We start from the raw sequence: 15,387 nt of genomic DNA on the forward strand, positions 1-15,387 counted from the left end.
TTACATTGGCTTCGGATAGTAACACTTGCTGAATAACGTGCTGCACGTTAACTCATGTGTGCAGTGTCAACACATCGTTTGATTTTGTATATGTCGACTATGTTGCGCCAACAGAATTACGGAGACATGATTACACTACGGCGCAAACATACTGCTTGACAACTCGAAACACAGACCCATGCAGATTCGCGCTGGTTGTCAGCCAGAATTCATCAGAAGCAGCACGCTGTTATTAGGGACTAATGCCAACAAAGTGGTGAGAGTCATGGTGCGAGCGAAAGCCCTCTGGGGAAAGAACCCTCTCCCTCTCTGCGTGTGCCAAAGCCACAAGTATCCCTGAGTTACATAACAGTTCTTTCGTGCAGGCGTGGACTTCCATGTGTCTTTTTGTCTTTTTGTCCCAAAGGCCACACATACGGACAATGGGTTCCAATATCCTGATAGGACAAGCCAAGGGAGAATCTGTCGTCTAGATAGAGTGATAGAAAGGAGATGTGATCTGTGTAAGTGCATTTCCAGGTTTTTTTAAATGAAAAATAGGCTCAGAAGGGAATGAGGCCCGGTGTCTGCCAGACTGTCAGCTGACAGCTGTCTATGTATATTGTCAATGGATTATTCAGGCAGAGAGGAATGTACCTTAATCTACCTGTGGATGAAAAGTAAAATTAAACAAACTGAGGTCCAACTTCAGTGATGGACTGCAGTGATGCTTTTGGAGGAAGGACCAAACCAGAGATCCGAGTAAAAAGCTGAATTTATTAAAAAAATGAAACAGTTTTTGATGCCCTTTACAAAACATTGTGGAGCAGAGCACCTCACAGCAAAATCATAGCTACATTATATACATTCACAGTAGGTGATCATTATAAAGAGGTTATCTCATTGGACTAACCAAAGCGGAAAAGAGTTTGAGATTAAATGAGTGATTCACAACTTCTTAATTTTAAAGGCCGAGTGGCCAGGATGGTAACTTGGGTAGTTTATATCATCGGTGCATGATTGAAAATGTGCTTGTTTTAAGTTTAAAGTGCATTCCTGAGCAGTATTTTTGAAAGGATGGCAGTCCTCAGAACCAGGCAGAGAAGCCATGCTTATCCTTCACCACCCATATGCTGTCAATCACCTTGCCATACTGCAACACACAGACAAGCATTTATCATTCAGCAATACTCTGAGCGTTAAATGTGTCCTCTCACCTTTGCCATGCTTGTGCATGTTCTTCCATGAGTCCTCACCTGGTCATCAGACACCTGCTCCAAGTAAAGATGGCTGGCGTTGACCACTTGCATGCGGGTGTAGCCGTAGTCTGTGCTGCGGAAGGCGCTCCAGTCTTTGGGGTTTGGATTGAACTTGTCAGTCCTCTCTCTGCAGCCCTGCGGAGGATTCAACAGCGTTTTTAACCAAACCTGTTAGTGATGAGCCACATGCCTTTCTCCAGCTCCGTCCACAAAGCCCTGTGTGACATTTACAACTGTGGCTGAGCCTCGGTGTGAGCCTGGCCGCATTTTGATATGCCAGTGACTAACCCCTCTGTGGTCGGATGACGAAGCATGCCCTGCGCTGCTCACCACCACATCAGAAAACACTTAACCAGAGGAACAGCTGGTGCTAAACTCATGCGGCAGAGCAACTGCTGCACAGGCAGGACAGTGAACAAAGCCTAACATTGTTTTTGTTGATGCCGCTGTCAGTTTGTGGAATGATCTACAATGGAAAAATGTTAGCAGCGATGTGAAAGCACTTACAGCAGAGCCTGTGATAATGTGTACAGGAGCTTTTGGGTTCACATAAGGCTGCTCTTTGCTTCCATTGCACACCTGAGGAGAAAAACACAAAAAGTCTCTTTCACTGACTGTAAAACACTTGGTGCAAATACGATGTAAGAACGTGGTTAATTGATAATGCAGGAGCTGACCTTGTCACCGTACACAGGCCAAAGCCTCTCATACGTGTGCTCATGCGCCCACAACTCCAAATCCACTCCTGTGAAAGACATCGGATGACAGTCAGCAACCTTCCACAGAAAACACAACTGCACAAACAGCCCAATTAAACACGTTTTGCTGTGTAATCTGAATGCTTCTCAGATCCTCTGCCCATTTAATTTTGAGATTTCTCGGCGATCAACAAAAGCTTAACATCAGAGCAACCAAAACTTTCAAAAGTTCCACCACAAGTTAAATAATTAAATGCCACAAACAAACGCCTCAGAAATGTAATACAGGAAAAACATTTACAAACGGGCTGTTGGGATGTCAGCCAGACCAAGCGCCTGCTTTTTTAATAAAGGATGTTTGGATTGTGCTGCTCTCTGCAACTGTGAGGACATTAGCCTGTCTGAGCGTGCAAATTTGTGATCTTAAACACCCATTAGCGGCGCACAGCTGGTTGTCAAAAAGAGTTCATACCATAGCGGTAAAATAGATCCTCTAGACCGGGAGCTGGAGGTTTGGTTTCGTTCCGTCCCAGTCGGACCTGAGATATAACAGAGAAGAATAACGACAGCATGAACTGGCATTCACGTGCGAAAACACTACCTGCAGCACGAAACCCTACCTGGTGGAGCCCCATCGTGCCCGTGCCAGCCTCCCTCCAAACAGAGCCAAGTGCTGAGAGAAGTCAGACTAAGTGGAAACTATTTGGTTCCAAATTACAGTGATTATGACAGCAGACTGTACTGAATGTGCTTATGGGCTGCAATGTGGACTGGCCAACTTGCAACCAGCGTGACACGTCTGCTACCAGGAGTAATTAAAGTGTCAGGCAACGCGGCGGAGAGTGAACCCTACAAATACCTTCATGTGATGAACCTAAAACAATACAGATGTCCGACAAACTGCAACACAAACAATGAGGCCCTTTGTAGGCAATTCAGAAAATGTTGTATGGTAACGATAATGATTTCTTTTGCTTAGCAGAATCACATGAAATGAATCACTAAAGGGTTACGAAAGCACTGATGATTATGCTTTGCTATTAAGATGGCTGCCATCAGGAGAGCAGCTAAGCCATCACAACAAGATTTTCCACACTTGAGACTAAACAGATGTGTGAGTGGCATTATCCTCCTTCACTGAGCCAGACTTTAAAGCTTCTTGTTCTGTGCACATTCGACCTGTTCAACTGGCGGTCTGCAGTCCACATGAATGTGTCAGGTATGTCTCACAAACATATGATTATAGGTGTGGTGTACATAGTCACCACATATTTGTATCATCCATTTTGATTATTAACAATTCAGAATTTTTAAATTTATTAGAGCTACAAAAAAAAGACATGTCTGTGGCGTTAACATTTCCTGGTTTTAAACTCTGCTCCAATCGAATTTGTAATGACATAGCCCTGAGTCCATGCATCTCATAAAACTACATGTTATTTGCATGAGCTTGATCACCAATACTCTCTGTGGCAGTGTAGTTTAGGGTGCCGTGTGCATTAGATAAAGTGTATGAATGAACGGAGAGGATTCTGTGGTTTACACACTTTGGAGTCAAACGTGGTGCAGTCGTCCTGGTCGTCATCGGAGCAGTACATGGGCCTGTGTCCCATTGTGATGATCCATGGTCGCACTGCTCGGTTCTCTGGCTTGTTGGCCTCCTGGTTCAGGAGAAGACATGCACATTGTAAGAATGTGTCAGACAGACAGAGAGAGCGAGATTCTATTTCTAACAGAATGAGAATCTATAGATTGTACATTTAATAATCTCTGAAAGTGCTTAAGTGGAAAAAAAGAGAGTACAAGCACTTAGCCATCATCAACACGTGCAACCAGTGCAGTCATTAACCTCCAGGTCTTTCCTCAGCCACTCATACTGCTCGAAGAGGAGCTCCAGGCCGAACTCGAGGTAGAAATAAACCTCGGTGGAGAGAGAGATGATGTGCGCTGACCCCAGGTTCCAGCTGCGGACACACATCATTAAAATGATACACGGCTCAGATCCAGCTGAGGAAGCATGCTGAAAGCCAGCAGAAAAGCAACAACAGGCCTCTCTTTAAACCACACATCGTGTGAGAAATACTCCAAAATCCAGGCGACGCTGTAGTCCCCGACATTTTGCTGTTAGGTGCAGTGCCAGGTCCACTTTAGCAAATAAACTATGCGGGGTTAATGGAAAAGCATGTGTTCTGTACATGTGTACTGCATGTTCTGAACACTTTCCAGTAGCAGTTGCAGGATTTCAGATTGCCTCTCTAGTGTCAGACCCCTCTTGTTTCCTAACCATGCACATAAGAAAAAGGGCTCTCAGCCAGCAGGCCTGTCTGCGTCTCGGCCTGCGAAGTGGGCAGCTGGCCTGTGGTCTAGCAAGGTATTATCTTACTGTCTGAGAGGAGGAGGCCTGTAATGGGCGATGAGTCACCCCGTCAGATGTATAGCTCCTTTGTGTAGTCACCATGTCCCTTAGATAGGAGGCAAACCAAACTAAGGGAAGGGAGCTCATTAATGCTCACTGAAATACAGTAGGAGGTTCAGAAAACCTGCACATGATACTTCACACGGGGCTCCTTGTTGGAAAAGAAATGATTTCTTTTCCTGGCTCTGTGTGCGTGTGTGCAGCTAGCAGCCACTTTGGGTTCACCAAAAACTGCATGTGGTTCTTTCACCAGCTTAAGCACGTCATTACTAAAGCAACAACTTTCGAACTTATTCAAAGAAGCTGACATATTTTTCCCGCTCCCTCTCTCACCTGTACCACAGGCTCTCAGTTTTGCCCGGCATGCTGAAGCGATTCCTGTAGTTTGAGAAGTTGCTGTGCACAAACAAGAAGAGAAAGGGCAGTTAGACAGATGCATCATGCAATCTACGTTCTTTGAATGTCTAAGAAATGGCATTTAACTCTTCAAGCTTCTGTGCTCTCTTATTTTGTGGTGTCTGCACCAGATCTCAAACAACAGCTCGACTGCAGTCTTTTTCACAATATGCCGAAGATAATTCTCAGCTGAGCTATAAACCAGCAATCTCAAAATAACCCCCTAGTTTTTGGTGGATTCCTTTTGTTTCAGGTCACTATTCGGGTCTCCTTTTAACCTGGCAGGGAACTCCGGGTGGTATATCATCGGATAAAGATGACCATCAAACTGTGGTGGTGACATCTGCCCCGAAGTTTAGAGAGAGAGAAGGAGAGAGCGCCAGTTTTAGATGTTCTGAGAAACAGTACACTTTGCTCCAGCAAGGAGCAAGAGGCTGCATCTCCAAATTAAAGGCTGCAGAAAAACATGGATGTAGCCTCGGTGACATCGCCCTTTCTGATGGGATGTTTTGAAGCTTTACATCATGGTCAGTTTCTGGAGCTGCATAATCAAAAAGAATTTGGGCCGGTGCGGGGGAGCCTGGGTGGAGCCGAGACGGGGTGAGCGAGTAGGAGCCAGCGAGGCCGAGCATACTACACCTGTCAATCAAGAAAACAGGCAGCTAAATATACACCCTTCTTAAAAACCATGACATCTTTAGAGAGCACTGTAATTTTACATCCAACTTCCAGCAGAGCATCACATTAGAGGCTACTCCGCAGCTGTTTCAGCACCGAGTTGTCGTGGTTTCTTACTTGATCCAGATATAGCAGGGTGCTTGTAGTGATCGATCCACGGCTACCACAATGCCACTAATTTCTTTACTCTTTGCACCACATCAAACTACACGATCAATCACTAGAGCAGCGGTGTTTCAAGAAAATTAGTTGCAAGCTTCACTGCTTTCTTATTTATGAAAGTGAATGAAGAGTCTTTGGGTTGCAGACTATATGCTGCTGCAGGACTGAGTCCTAAAACCCCAAAATGTACTTCTTTCTCTCAAGTTCAGTGGGTCTTCTGAATGGGCTTTGGGTTTGATGCCTGAAATAAATGTTCATGTTTTGTTCTAGGACATAAAAAAAGGGTCAGTAATCACCCAACTTGTGAACTGGGAAGCTTTAACGTGTCTTAAAAAAGGCAGTTTGGGAGATTGAATGTCTTCAGAGACTCATCCACTCAATAGTCCATCTTTGGAGTCGGACTTTAGTGCAAACTTTTCTAATTCAAACTTTCCAACTTGTAGGTTTCTTCACATTTTTTTCAACGTTGATTCATTCTGAAAGTAAGAGAAGACTGTTAAGACACTCACCTACCCTCCCTTCCTTTCTGCTCAGTGCGTAGTATTAAATAAAAAGATTGCAGTGGAAAATAATGAAAAACAAAAGATGAAAAGTAATAATGGACTGTCACTACACAAGGTGTGTCCACTATGAGTTATTTCTTAAGTAACAGATGAGGGGCAGTGGGGTCTTGTTAAAATTCTGACTCTCTATTTTTCAGAGAGAATTGCATTTTCTTGAGGTGAAGGGTACTGGTCATTTTACTGAGCCACGTTTTAAAAGTGGGAGCATCGTTCTTCCATCATCGTCCATCTTAAACCAGTGCACCTCAAATATTACAATGGGTGCACCATGCAGAAGGGAAAAACCCTTTCATGGAAAGCTCTTGCTGACGCCAACCCGCCAGTCTCTTTTCACAGTTTTTCATTCCAGCGTGAAGGCAGGAGCCAATCTTCTCAACGGTCCATTAACTAAGCGAGGTGATTGGGACGACTGTTTTCTTATCTGACATAACGAAGAGAGAAAAGGGTTGTATTCTTTAAATATATTCTACACTGACTGGCTTAATGTAGGGTTAGGGAAAACTAGAAACCAGGAGGTCAGAGGTCAAAGGGCAGGAGCTGGGACAGAAAAGGAGGATCAGAGAGATGTTTGCTTTAGCTGAATACGTCTAAGAGTCTACTGAGACTTGCTGACTTGAGTGTTGTGATCACTCAGCATGAAGAAAAATCCTGTGTTTTTTAAATTGTAAAGTGTCTTTACTGCTGTCATCTCCCCAAAATACTTCTTGACAATAAAACTTCTAATATTGAAACACTTAACTCCTGACTTTTAGGAAATGTATTTTTATACAAGCACCACATCATTTATTACAATGCACCATCTGAAAATGGTAGTATATCCTGATCCAACCATACACCTAATGTAAGCTAAAAAGGGTGACATCTGTGCCTGTGGAAATGAGTTACTATCTGGAGTTGTCAGTCATGGCACTGAACCAGGAGCGGTCGTGAGATGAGTTCATACTCCCATCTTGTGGCTAGGAACGGTACCAGAAAGCATGCAGAGGGGTCTGGGAAGGCACCATCCACTAAATAGCAATAAACAATCAATTTTCTATGCCCTGAAATAATACACATGCTCTCCACGGATCCAAACAGAGTGATATAACTGGGCATGCTCTCAAGGAAAGGCTTAGTCTGGAGAAATAAAGCCAAATGCGGGCTTTAATGTCTCTCCTTTTGTGGTGCAAAGACGATAAGCTTATATTTGTTTCATTAATCTGCACGCTGGGAGACCAACATGTGAGTCGCCCTCCGCGTCCCGAATTAAGCTTGTTTCCATGTGTGTTTGCTTTCCATTAAAAGAAGACCGAGTTAAAAATCTGGTGGCTGTCAAATCCAATGTGAACAAGCAGACTCTTAAGCTGACCCAACAAAACTTTCCCTCCTCATCATGTCTTCCCCTTTCATCATCTGATGAGCTTAATCCAGTCGTTAGGAAGCCGTCGTAGTCTTCAGGAAGCATGCCGCAGACTCTCATCACAAGACTTTGTTTCAAACAGCAACTCGCTGTCCCTCCGAGGGCCTGACGTGCCACATTGTGCATGGTGAACAAAGGCAGTCTTGATTGGGGCATCTTTAGGGGGATCCACTGTTCTCATCCTGCTGGAATGCTGACCGTAAAACGATTGCGGTCGGCCCCTGTTTCGATTGCCTTTCACCCATAAGGTTTTGAGGTTGGAAAGAGAGAGGAACAGAGAAGTGTAGTGAGAGGAGAGGACAACAGGGCGCAAGGCAGAAAAAGCACGAGGCCAGATGCTGGGAATATCACCGCAGAACAAAATACACATTTAGGTATAGGAGGAGGGAGAGCAGAGCTGGGCTTCTGGTTATGTAATGCAGTGAGCAGAAACGGTTCTTGATATCAGGTTCTTATGTCAGGATGCGGCGCCAAGGAAAAGAGACTACTGTGTGCAGCTCCTTAATAAAGACCAGGCTGCAGATGCGCTTCACATGGCAAGGCCAGGCGGGAGATGTCCCAGTCGGTATAGCGGCAGCAAGTAAATATTATGGTGCAAGATGAGGCTTCTCTAAACGTTACGTCCAACCCCAGCAAATGAGCTTGAAATTTAGCAAAACATTAGCTGCTGATCTGATGAATTTAAGGCATCTGTTGGACGTCTTTAATCATTGTCAACAAAATACTAATGAACTAAACCCGAAAATTTAGAGTGAAATGGATTAAAAATATTTGACTCACAAGGCAGAGTATTATAATTTATCAAATGACATCATTGGTGGGACATTTTCATTGATCAAAACCACTCTGATTAATAAACTGCAAAAGCTGAAACCAAGCTCATATTAAATCAAAAACTCATTAAATAGCAAGGCTTTACAATATCAGTGTACAACTCGCTACAAGTAGAGAAGCACTGCAGGCTGCTGCCCCGTTTAGGGTTGCAACAAATGACTATGATCAACATAGCTTCAATCAGCACACTGAGATTTAAACTCTACACACTTAAATGCTGGCTTTTCTGCACTGTTGCAGATGCAGATTAGGCTGCACTAATATTATGAGCTTCACACTATTTGTAGAGTCAGATTTCAGGGTTGGCTGCGGAGGATCATTTCCAACTCATTTATCTAAAAAGAGATAGATGTATTCATTTCCAAATCCAACAACATGTTTTTATCTAACAAAATGTTCTGCTTCATTACCTCAGCCAAGGAGGCTGTGTTTTCACATACGTTTGTTTGTTGGTTTGTCAGCAGGCTACACAAAAACTACTGAAAGCATTTCCATAAAAATTGGATGGAGGAAGGGTCTCAGGACAAAACAATCCCCATGAACTTGCATGCATATCCAGATGGACAAGGGATGGATCCAAAAGTGTTTTCTCACTTTCTTTAACATTGCATGATTGGGCATTTTCAGATCATGGTGAAAAGATAAAGGTATATTAATGTGGCTGCTATCTATGAGTGAGTATAAAGGGGGGCTGGGACATTTGAAGGCTATTTCAAGTCTATATTTTTTGGCATTCGTCCTTTTTTCACTATGGTCAAAACTGTTTCCTTTTCCACCTGCCACTTACAAAAGTAGCCATACACTTATTTTTGGGGTCAATCTAACAGCAATATAAATCAATTTATACTAAAATAAGTGTAAATCTAATTCGGCTCAATTCGAAAACCTAATTAAAAGAATGTAAAAAATGACACTAGGTGCAGCCTGGTTAACAAATAATATGCAGATCATTTTCCAATTATTCAATTCAACATTTTGTTTGATAAAATATGCACCATAATTTCTCAGATGGCAAACTCATACTATGTGTTCTGACAGACATTCCTAAACTGAAAGAAATTCAATGAACTGGCATGTAAGACAAAGAAAAGCAACAAATCCTCACATCTGAGACGCTGGAACCGGCAGAATTTTAGGATTTTCGCTTGAAAAATGACTATTAATCAGTGAGTCGCTGCGTTGTTCCTTCCTCACTGCCCTGTGCATAAGACCAGGACACTTCCCAGACTTAATGTGAACAACACATTCAGTGGAGATGAGTCAAAACACAGACAGACTTCCCACCACCACCACGGGCCGTCTGTGGGAACTGAAAAACAGATAGTGAGAGCTGATGATTCCCAGTCAGATAAATATTTGTTTTGGAGAGCGTTGCCTTGTTTAGATGTTGGTGGTTCCTGACGCCGTTCCAGCCTTTGGAGACCAAAATAGCTCCCATGTGTTCTGAAGGTACAGTCAAGAGTTTTCGGCAGACCAAAGTTTGTTCCTTACGGTGGAAAAACTGTGGCCGACCCCCCCCCCAAAAAAAAACACATGCGAGCACACACACACTATATATTTACAGTAGTCAGTTCTGAATGCAATTTGTCAGGAGGTGTCTGGAAAGTCTTGCTCCCCAATATGGAAAACAGAATGTTCTGCTGTTATTGCCCAAAACCCATTGATTATAACTCTGCCCCAGAACAGAATGTGGCACAAAAATGTAAATAAAAAGAAAACAGTCAGACAGCTTCCATGCTGACTCACTAGCCATGAATTTTTCTTGAAGCAGTCGCTATCAAGAAACAGTTTTTCAACAAATATGAATATGAACCCCCACAAACGTGAATCTGTCCAACAGTTATACTTCTTCTTGCTATAGGCCACAATCACTGCCCAAGCCCCTTTTAGCCAGTTGACATGAACAGTTAATCAGCCGTCCTTTAGTTTGCGATCAACCTGTCCACTCAATCTTGTGCAAGTCTGTTAATAAATATAAAGAATATGTGCCTTTTTGCAACAGGCCCCCTCCCGGCCAAATTTTTGTTTCCTAGGAAGAAAACTGTTGCCGCCAAAGGGAGAGGAAATTTTCGTGGACTGTCCGACTGACTAAGCAACCTATATAGCTGCCGGACAAACGTCAGAACAAATGTCAAACAGAATGACAGGAAATTAAAATTCCACCTACTATGTGGCCTCATGGTTGCCTGGACAGGTCATGTAGGGCACGTAGGCTGCAATGGACTGGATCTGCCTCATGAACTCATCACCAATCCTGGCATTGTCCTGGAACAATTTCATTCAGCCGTTAAACACGAAGCCAACATTTCCCGCTAGACAACAATGTTTCATTTTTCTCCATCTGCGATATTCAGCCAAATTAGCTTTGAGAACTATGCAAGTCCATTTTCCAGACGGTTTGAGGAATGCATCATCAGCCTACCAAACAAACCTCACTGAAACCAGAGAGTTTTTTTTTCCCCTTTTTTTTCTACACGGCTTTTGAAAACACTGCGGTTCATGTCTGCACTGATGGCTTTTACCTGCCACAGCCATTTATGACCTTTCAGACGAAACGTTCTGTTTTTCTATTTATAATATCAGTGAAGCCGCAGGATGTACTAGCACATTCCAGCAAAAGACGCAGCCCGGATAAATTATGGTTATTAATTTTCGCAGCAGTCTGCTGATTGCATTTAGCATTTCTCTATATATCGAAAAAAATAAAAAAGTTTGAATAATACAAGGCTACCATTCAGGACAAATGATATTAGTGTCCAAGACAAGGATACCAGTGTGTCCACTAGGTATGAAAGATGACAGCTGGGAGGTTTTTCAGATGAGCGAAAATGTTATTGGGACTTGTGATTTGTGGTTTTAAATGGTGCTTTTTTCATTCAAGAAATACTTGAGCGACATGAGCCCAACTCTCGTCTTTCACCGCAGGATTAAGGCATTTTGCAGTAATGCTAATCATAAGCTGTGTGTCTCAACCACAGCTGAGAGCCTTTTTGTGCACTGATAATAAATAGTGGTGAGTCTGAGGGCAGGCGCAGTGGAGAAAGGTAGAGTGGCTTTTCTCATCTGTCGCTGTGGAATTAGTGGAATATTTTCAGTGGTTTTAAGAATATATGCTACTGATGAAAGAGATGTGCTGTCAGTGACCTTGACTGAGCGCAAGTGTGATCGGAGTTCATTGTATTGTAAAGAAAGAAGAGTACCTCATGCATATCGTAGGCAAAGTCCCCTGTAAAACAAAAAGAAAGCCTGGAGATTAGAACAGATGTGTTTTTGAATATGAGTTTGACTCTCATGCAGCATAGGTACAACAACAATATATCGTTGGTGCACTGTGCCAAAATATCCCCGATAATACTTGGACATTTGTTTCTCAGTTTGTTAATAGTTTGTCAATACACTCATATCATATTATAGTGATAAGGCTAATGTAATGGTCAAACATTTGGGGAAATACACTTCAAAAATCACTTTCTTACTCAGAGTTAGATGAGAAGATGCATTTACATATTTAGCACACAGTCATGAGAGTAGTATCAATCTTCTGATCTACCTCACATCACAGAAGTCAATTAAGTATATTTCAAACTATTCCTTTAATAAATGACTAGTGCAGGCCTATTACACCACTTTTTTCCAAAGGGCCAGATTTGAAAGAAACAAAGTGCAAAGGGGCAAGACTTTTGTATTCCCTGTGTTTTTTCAATTGCTTGTTTATCAGTTTTCACCATTATTAATCTCATTAGTAGGATGTCAGTTTGATTTCCATCAATTCCCTCTGCTTAAGGGAAATTCCCACTGAAATAAGAGTATCTGTGTACTTCGCAACAGACGGAACTAATAAATGGGCTAATAAGCCTACTAACAAAATGATCAAAGGGCCAGAATGAGGTTGTTAAATGGGCCAAGTTCGGCCCTCCGTCCCAGCTGAATAGCTGAATAGGTCCGGGCTAGTGGACTACGAAAGTTTGATCTTACTTTATGAGGCAAACAAATAATTCTACTCTCCCTAACCTTGTAAATTAGCTGTGAAATACTGTTTAAGTCTGTGTTTCATTTGACAAGCCACTACAAGGAGAAGAAAAATGATCTGTTTCTTATTACTCCCTGGCGAGAAATTGAGACACGGGGCGAAAGCAAGAGAGTCAGAGATTAAGTCAGATTTTTTTTCCCATACTTTGTTTAGATTCTACTGCCCACCTATTCACATCGTCAACTGTGAAGTGACGGAGCAAGCAGGTGACCGGTATCTAACCCACACCGTCAAGAACATACATGCAAATGATAAATAGGTATCATTATGCTGATTACAGTTATTACCATCATGATGTATTACCTCTTTATTACACATTTGTGTTGTGCCAGGTATCTGTGGATGACTAACGCCTTAGACAACAGCTTATAACGCTTAATGCCTCTTTACTGCTTTTACGGGAAAAATGGTTGTAACCTTTCGATCCATGCGGAGCTCACCTATGTGCAGGATGACATCATACATGCCAAGCTGCGTCTCCTTTTGCAGCCGAGCCAGAGACTGTGGGTTCTCGTTGCCCAGGTCTCCGTACAGAGCAATCCTGGGACTGAAACTGGTGCTGTCGTTCAGGGCAGTGAAGAAGAACACATCGCTCCAGCCCACGTCACTCCCACAGTGGTACGCTGAAATCATATAGAGGAAAAACTACGTTTACGTGGAGCCACAATCTGACAAAGTGGGACTAATACCAAAAGCTCCCCTCACCATACGAAGCAGCCGGTTTGAGGCCTGTGAGAGCAACTCTGTGGATAAACATCTTCCTCTTCTCCTCTCCCGAGTCCACAAACAGAGTGGCGTCACCCTTGGCGCTCATCTCAAAGAGCCGACCCCCCAGAAGGCCGTACTCCACTTTGCTCTCCGTCTTATTGAAGGTGGTCCAGGTCACGACCATGGAACCTGGCACTCCTGTGTAGAAAAAGCCCGCTCTTTGGGATCGTGATGCTGACTGATCTGACAGAACAACTGGATTCACTTATCGACGTGTTTATCAAAGCCAAGAGATGCTTATGAAAAGGCTGACGTTGCACAAGAGTGGTGCTTTTGATCTTGCTGCTGGCAAGATAAGCTGACGACTGGCCAGGTACTCATTTCTCCAAGACATCAACTCATTTAATGACTACCATGTTTCACCTTCACGGGGAATGAAACGAAAAAAAAAAGTTTATGCTGCACAGACTCGGTGCGCGCTGAGGGTACAGTAACATCAGCAAAACGTATGGAAGTTGAGGCAATTATCTGGTGTATTCAACGTGACTTATAGCGTGCACTGAGACATGTTGCTTTTGCGGAAATTATCATCAGTGCCTTACACGAAACACACTGGCTTTATTGAACATCACGATAACTGAAAGTGACTCTGAGCTTCAGTGAGACTTCCTGCAGAGCTTCAGAGGGGTTACAAAACGTTCAGCTCTCTAAATACACCAGTGCTTTCAATCATTGTATTATTGAGTTATTTGTTCAAAACATCTGTGAATTTTAAAGTCATATGACCTGGATACTGGTTTGTATTACAGAGGAGGGGGGAGGGGGGGGGAATGTGTCCATAAATGAAAACACATGAGGCAGAGGGAGAAGGTTCAAACACTTACCTGGATAAGAGAGGTGCACCTGCTCCGGCTGGGTCCAGATGGGAGGAACACTGAGCACTAACAAGGGTGCGAGGCTTAACAAAGCACAGGCAGCATGGACAGGCACCATTTTAACGACTGTGCTGCAGGAGCTGAGGCAACACACAACCAGAGAATAAATCAGTTTAGTCACATGATGGGACTTGTGCTTTCATGCAAAACATCACGTGACTGAGTCTATTGATATAAAACCAAGGGCCTATCTAGCAATGAAAAAAAAAAAAAACGTACAGCCATAAAATCTCCTACCTGACCTCAACGCCAGTCTTCACAGTCCCACACACACACAGTCTGTCCCTCGGCCTCTGATGAGGACCTCTACATCGGGTGAAAGTGCAGAACCAAAAACAGCAGAGTCAGCGGGAGCAAAGCGGAAAGAGATGATGTGTTGATAAAAGCAGCTGATGTTGTTTTCCATTGTGCATTCAGGGAAGTGGCTGCTGTCAAAGAGAGCCCAAGTGCAGCAGGGATTAGCCCACAAGCCACAGCCTGCCTCAGGTCAATAAAGTGCAAAGGCAAACAGCTGATATGCCTCACTGGCCCGGATAAAGGCACTGTCAGGGGCCATAGCTCATGAGGAGCAAAAAGCAAAGTCTGATTAGAGCCCAAACAGGAAACCAGCTGATCCATCAGTTCTGGTAACCGCCTCTCTGATTAAATGTGTCTTGATCAGCTGACTGGGAGCATGTTTAAAACCACAAATGTTGTACACTGCGTTAACGAGGTGTTTGGTTTGAAATGCGCACCGTTTAATATGTCAACAGCCGCTAGAGGTCGCACACCACACAGACAGGGTTATGAATAGGATGCTTTATTCTCTCATTCTGGGCGGTATTATCAGTTTAAATTGGACGTAAGCTTGTTAGCGGGTCGCCTGAAAGAATCACGGGGAACGTTTAACTCTATTGTCGCTCATTAGGAATGGAAAACTAGGTGAGTACACCACTTAGGACATGTCATTTGTTTCACCTGAAGTGTGGTCACGCAGTTATACACTGCTGCAACATGCTAGAGAAACGGTTGTGACTGTAAACGCAGCTAACGCGTTACGAGCAGTAAAAATCTCCCTCATTTTGTCTCCGAGCGAAACTTAACAGTTTCAAGAAAACGAATGAAGCTGTGCAAAAGCTTCAAACACATTCTGGACCGAATAAGTTCGCTGCATTTTTTGAAATTAGTCGCTGACAACACTCACAACAAAACTCAGCTGCGGATCCGGGGGCAGTTCCTGCCTACGTCACGCCCACGTGGATTGTGGGAAATTGTGTTTTTGTTTGTTAACCTTGGAAAGCCTGTCAGACTGCAGGATAAAAACTGTATTCTTTTTTAAACAACCTCTCCC

At 43.3% G+C, this 15,387-nt stretch overlaps 2 protein-coding genes across 4 annotated transcripts in view; one reads left to right on the plus strand and one right to left on the minus strand.

The window, feature by feature from the left end:
* LOC119004381 (KATNB1-like protein 1) overlaps positions 1 to 15,387 on the plus strand; it is a 34,163-nt gene that overhangs the window by 16,185 nt on the left and 2,591 nt on the right. Inside the window, exon 1 of one of the 3 annotated variants that reach the window (XM_037071236.1) lies at positions 14,362 to 14,978. The exons of 1 other annotated variant lie outside the window; for it this stretch is intronic. The gene's annotated coding sequence lies outside the window, so the exon portion shown is untranslated. Of the gene's footprint in view, positions 1 to 14,361; positions 14,979 to 15,387 lie in introns of those variants that run through there. One more of the 3 variants, XM_037071233.1, reaches the window with a different exon arrangement.
* Positions 737 to 15,325, minus strand: acp7 (acid phosphatase 7, tartrate resistant (putative)). The gene is made up of 15 exons (XM_037071231.1): positions 15,241 to 15,325; positions 14,295 to 14,363; positions 14,007 to 14,137; positions 13,120 to 13,320; positions 12,855 to 13,037; positions 11,585 to 11,610; positions 10,552 to 10,649; positions 4,686 to 4,748; positions 3,786 to 3,900; positions 3,484 to 3,597; positions 2,409 to 2,475; positions 1,916 to 1,983; positions 1,746 to 1,817; positions 1,236 to 1,373; positions 737 to 1,132 (listed from the first exon to the last, which is right to left on the minus strand). Exons 3-15 carry the CDS (start codon positions 14,113 to 14,115, stop codon positions 1,067 to 1,069), a joined length of 1,320 nt encoding a protein of 439 aa, XP_036927126.1. The 5' UTR covers positions 14,116 to 14,137; positions 14,295 to 14,363; positions 15,241 to 15,325; the 3' UTR covers positions 737 to 1,066.

The sequence above is a fragment of the Acanthopagrus latus genome, chromosome 16 (genome assembly GCF_904848185.1).
Source record: "Acanthopagrus latus isolate v.2019 chromosome 16, fAcaLat1.1, whole genome shotgun sequence".
NCBI lineage: Eukaryota > Metazoa > Chordata > Actinopteri > Spariformes > Sparidae > Acanthopagrus > Acanthopagrus latus.